The sequence below is a fragment of the Galeopterus variegatus genome, unplaced genomic scaffold (assembly GCF_000696425.1).
Source record: "Galeopterus variegatus unplaced genomic scaffold, G_variegatus-3.0.2 Scaffold2980, whole genome shotgun sequence".
Lineage (NCBI taxonomy): Eukaryota > Metazoa > Chordata > Mammalia > Dermoptera > Cynocephalidae > Galeopterus > Galeopterus variegatus.
The window spans coordinates 13133-18523 of record NW_007729091.1 but is presented as its reverse complement, the minus strand read 5'-3'; the positions used below and the strand labels follow the sequence as shown (position 1 = coordinate 18523).

Below are 5391 nucleotides of genomic sequence, written 5' to 3'. Positions count from 1 at the left end.
TCAGTAGGAACATGGGCAATACAGTAAGTCAGACAAGGATCTAATAAGCAATTACTACTAGCAAGGACTGAACCTGTTTGTGCTTCAGTTTCCTCATCTGCAAACCAGGGATTATAAAACTATCAAATAGTCTTGTTATGAGGACGAGGGAAAATTACATAAGCAAAGGACCCAGTGTGTACCCAGCATAAAAGAGGAATTTAATAAATAATAGCTATCATTTTAATATTATTTTTCTATTTATTTTTCTTTATCTCTAGAAATTTATTAACCTATGCTTTTAGAAAAGATAATCCTGCTCTGGGATGTTCAGCTGTACTATTCCCTGCAGGTGCTTTCTGGGACATCCCAAATAAACCACTTGCACTCGGGGCCTTACATCAGTATCTGCTCCTGGAGGAACCAACCTCAGATAATACGTTTGAACAATCATTACGGTAGTCTGCCTTTATCCGTGGTTTCACTTTCCATGGTTTCAATTACCTGAGGTCAAATGTCTGAAGTTATTAAAAAGAAAATTTCAGAAATAAATCATTCATAAGTTTTAAATTGCTCATCATTCTGAGTAGTGTGATGAACTCTTGCCATCCTGTTCCTCTCTACCGGGGATGTGAGAAGGACTGAACCTGTTTGTGCTTCAGTTTCCTCATCTGCAAACCAGGGATTATAAAACTATCAAATAGTCTTGTTATTAGGACGAGGGAAAATTACATAAGCAAAGGACCCAGTGTGTACCCAGCATAAAAGAGGAATTTAATAAATAATAGCTATCATTTTAATATTATTTTTCTATTTATTTTTCTTTATCTCTAGAAATTTATTAACCTATGCTTTTAGAAAAGATAATCCTGCTCTGGGATGTTCAGCTGTACTATTTCTCTTAAACTTTTCAATAGTCATTCATTAGGGAGTCTAAAACATAAAACCATGTCCAACAGTCTGTGGTAAATTATACAACATATTTCCTCCCCCACCAGACTCAATATATTTCCAAACTTTTCAATAGTCATTCATTAGGGAGTCTAAAACATAAGACCATCTCCAACAGTCTGTGGTAAATTATACAACATATTTCCTCCCCCACCAGACTCAATATATTTCCTTTTTAAAAATGAAGTCAGCTTGAAATGAACTCTAGGTCAGACTTGAAGAAGAAATAAAGTAGGCCAGAGAGAATCATACTCTCTCAGGACAAGGATGGCTAAGAGGTGTAAAAACCTGAGTCTGTTCTTAGCACCAGCTGACGAAGCCACCTGCTTCCTTCCTGTCATCCTCATAAGTCACTTCCTTATGTGCCCTGAGCTGGCAAGTACTGTATCTTGGCCAGGTCATCAAAGCATAGAGCTCAAAATCTATAGATACCTGACTGCTTGTATAATCAGATAAAAGACAAGATTTCATATTTTATTTTATTTGCCATAAGAAAGGTCTCAAACGTGAACTAAATATACAGAAGACTCTAAAAGCCTGTCACACAATATGTTCATTATTTAAAATAACATTCCAATCTTAAAAATTTGAATTTAAAATAGAAATATTTCAAGGAATTATTTAAAAATTCTTACACAAAAAAGATGCCAAAAAAGTTAATTTTGCTATTCTCTTTCCAACACGAGTTTCAAATCATATATTTCAGCTAGGAAAAAAATACAATTTGTTACATGGTATTTTTAAATTCTAAACACTTACCCCCCACACATACACTCGAGGGCCGCAATTCCAAGATTTCGGTGCATGACTGGGCTAGTATCTAAATGCGAAAAAAGAAGTCCAAATTACAGAACAAATTATAACATATGAAGTGAATTATAAGATTACTAATAACCTTGAGGTCCTCTCCTTACTTCAACAGATAACAGAGAAAATTTATTAACTATAATACACACAGCTACCAAGCTCTTAGGGAACTTCTGTGTGGTATTTCAGGGTATGTTCTGAAATTGTATACCATAGTATCTTTATTCTGTTAGAGTAAACCTAAATAAGCACAAGTAAAGTGAGTATGGCTTCAAAGTCTGGCAGCTTTGGGTATAAATAGATAGCTAAAATTTCCTGACATCGTAAAATCTATGTTGACCTTCCCCATCAGCAAGATAGAAATCATATCTTCTGTTTAATAATGTTAAGTTATTATGTTTTCTATTAGAAAGTTCAATATAATATCAATAAATAAGCACTCTATTTAACCGTGGCATTTCTATTCCATTTCTCAGGCTCAATACCCATGGGTGCTAATCCTCCTTACATGCATCCAACATTACACTAGCAGAACACAGACTCCTTGTATATGAGCCAAACATTATTCTCAAAAACACAGACTCTGGACTCAATCATCCCTGGAGCACAGGAAAGAATGGCTCTTAGCTTGTTCTGAGAAACAGAAATCACCATACAAGGCACAAGGCTACATATGAAAAACAACAGTGATGAAATAGGCTGCTTCTAAGGGACACAACAATCCTGTCTTTATTTTTAGGACTGCTCTGCTCTACATTATCAAAGTCAGACAAATTCCAGATGATCTCTGAACAACATTCTTTTCTTGATGGAAGTTAAAGACAGATGATGTACAATGGTTTCTAACATCTCCTGCTCTTAACTAGAACAGGAAGGAAGGACTGTAGCAGGAAATAGAAATGTTTTCCGTGCTTTCTTTAATAACAGTGAGAATATAAATTCACAGACCCTAAAATCAACTGTGTCAAACCATGAAATCTTTGTTGCTGAATAAGCATGTCTAAAAAGGGGGCATCATTTGTATTTTGTTAGATTATTTCCCAGTGAATCCAACATTTCACATAATGATTGAGACTTTAGGAAACAAATCTAATAAGATTTGGAATCTGAGATGAGACCTATTTAAACTCAGAAATGACCAGAGAGATTTCACAGGCACTCCAAGACCTTTCTACACCTCCTCTTGATCTGCCACTTTAACTATGGTAACCAATACTCATTCCTATGGATTTAAGAATCAAAGGTCATTGTAAAAGGTGAATGTGTCCATTTGGAAGGGTAATATCTCAAATCCCTAACATCTGTAAAATTTTCACATAATCTGATAACAAGACTCTGAAAGAAACAGGGTAGAAAAGTCTTGCAATGGAATATGGAGATAAAAATGTTCCAATTAACAAAAATTAACAAAAAACATTATAGTTATGGCCAATTCGAGATAAAAGTGAGGATGGTAAGGCACAAAAATGAAAGGTCAAAGGAAAACACAGAACCCCCAAGTATACTTTGCCTGCTGCCAGTTCTGAAGGACTTTATTTTAAAACAGATTCTATTAAAGAGACTGTATCTTTCAGTTTGTGATCTCTTTCTTTCTTATTTTAGCCACACCTCTGCCAGAATTTACTCAAAAATGTTTTAAGTTCCAGGGGAAATTATGAGAGAGATTTAAAGATTGCATCTATTGTAAATAAAAATCTTTTTTTTTAATCCCTTACAACAAGGTAAATCAAAAAATTACAAAAGCATTTTCTAAAGACCATGTCACAGAATATGCATCCAAGATTGCATCTATTGTAAATAAAAATCTTTTCTTTTAATCCCTTAGAACAAGGTAAATCAAAAAATTACAAAAGCATTTTCTAAAGACCATGTCACAGAATATGCATCCCAGAATAACCTCTACGAATCTGTTAAATTATTTGTTTTCTCTCTTCTACCAATATTGACCATAACTTAATCAGATTTCATAATATTTAAGACAAAAGTGTATATGTTGACTTCCTCTTCTGATGTGTTCTAATCCATGGAAATATTCCCAAATAAATAAATATTTCTAGGTAAATGTATCCAAATAAACCAGGATCAAGTGAGCAATTCTCCTATGGAGATCTCTTTAAGGCTGGAGAATAAACACCTTCAAGAACCAATGATGATCTACATCTCTGAAGCCTGATCCTGTTTATTGCCTGTAGTGTATTTTAATTTGAAAGAAAAGGTTCAGGGTGATTTAGGAATTTATATTTTACTGGACTCTGAGATTAAAGAAATCAAGTTACATTAAATAGAAATTAAGAATAGCTAAAGTAGGTTATACCCTGCAGTAAACTGTATGATACACATTTATACATAAGAACACACTTGCATTAGTTTAATATTTGCACTTAATTATTTTCATAAAATAAGTTTTTAAAGAAAGAATAAAACTGAATGAAACAGTGACTTAGGTAGCACATTCATTGAAAGACAAGGAGTTCAGACCATGAGTCATAAAACTGGCACCACCACCTGATGCAATCCAACTGAATCTCTACAACATTATCTGCTCTTTTTTAAAGTTTATTTTATCTTTTTAAATCTCTTTGGACCTTATATTACTTGAGTGCATAGTTCACCTCTTCTATTAAAAGACAAAATCTCTGAGGACAGAAATGGGGTCATATTATATTGTACAGCCCTGTCAGTGCCTGACACATTGTTTTGTATTTGCAGGACAACCAATACAACGAGGGGTTCCAGTCAAGATGGCAGAATAGATGGTTCCCAGCGTCACTCTCTCCCACAAATCAACCAATTTATGACTATAAAAATGTAACATCAGCCAAGCTGGGGCCTCTGGAGCTCAGAGGAAGAGGAGGAGAGACTTACAAAGTTCATGAAGGTGGGAGAAACTACAACGAGAGAAAGAAAAAGCTGCTCTGAGCATTTCGGGATGCAGCTGCTTTAAGGCTGGAGCTGCTCAGCACATGGAGCAGGAGCCAGCAGAAGCTGCAGGTGTGCCCTTCAGATGGAGTTACTTGGAGGTGGCAGGAGAAAAGAAGGCCTTGGAAGCCCCCAGGACAGCAAGACCACTAATAGGGTTCCCATGGACCGATGCAGGAATGAGGAGCCAGAACAACTGAAAAAAGGGAGCCATTCAGTGGCTGGTGAGTCATCACAAGGGACCAGCGCAGGGTCTGTCCCATGGGAAGTGTTTGGAGCATGGGCGGTGGGCGAGATGGGAACACCAGGAGAACATTGGGGCACAGCAAGGACAATTGATCTGCCCACCAATCAGCACAGGACCACTCAGAGGAGAATGGTCAGGAATGCAGAATTGCATGGGGTGCAGTTGGATGAAAAAACTCAGGCCCAGATCAGAGTTTCTACACAACACAGATCCACTGGGTCTCTGGAGAGCTGGAAGTACCTATAAAATCAACCATTAAACCCTGAGCTGCACAAAAAGCCTTCCCTAGGGAAACAGCAGCAAAGTAGAAATTTAAACAACCACACAGCTCAAGTACTGGTTCCCATAGGAAGTTCCCACGTGTTAGAAGCAAGGGACAAAAAATTAGTTCTAGCCCAAGCACACCACCAGTACTTTGGGGCCCACCAGGGGACATGAGGCAGGAGAAGTGAACCAGACCCTCCTCCCACAACCAGGCACACTGTACC

At 36.9% G+C, this 5391-nt stretch overlaps 1 protein-coding gene across 1 annotated transcript in view; it reads right to left on the bottom strand.

Moving 5' to 3' along the window:
- The window catches only part of ANTXR2 (anthrax toxin receptor 2), a gene marked incomplete at its 5' end in the record, with an annotated part of 116333 nt that extends 114583 nt beyond the window's left edge, over positions 1-1750 (bottom strand). The window contains one exon of the mRNA XM_008583621.1: positions 1690-1750. Coding sequence (XP_008581843.1) covers positions 1690-1750 — 61 coding nt within the window. The remainder of the gene's footprint in view (positions 1-1689) is intronic.
- Positions 1751-5391: the final 3641 nt, after the last annotated feature.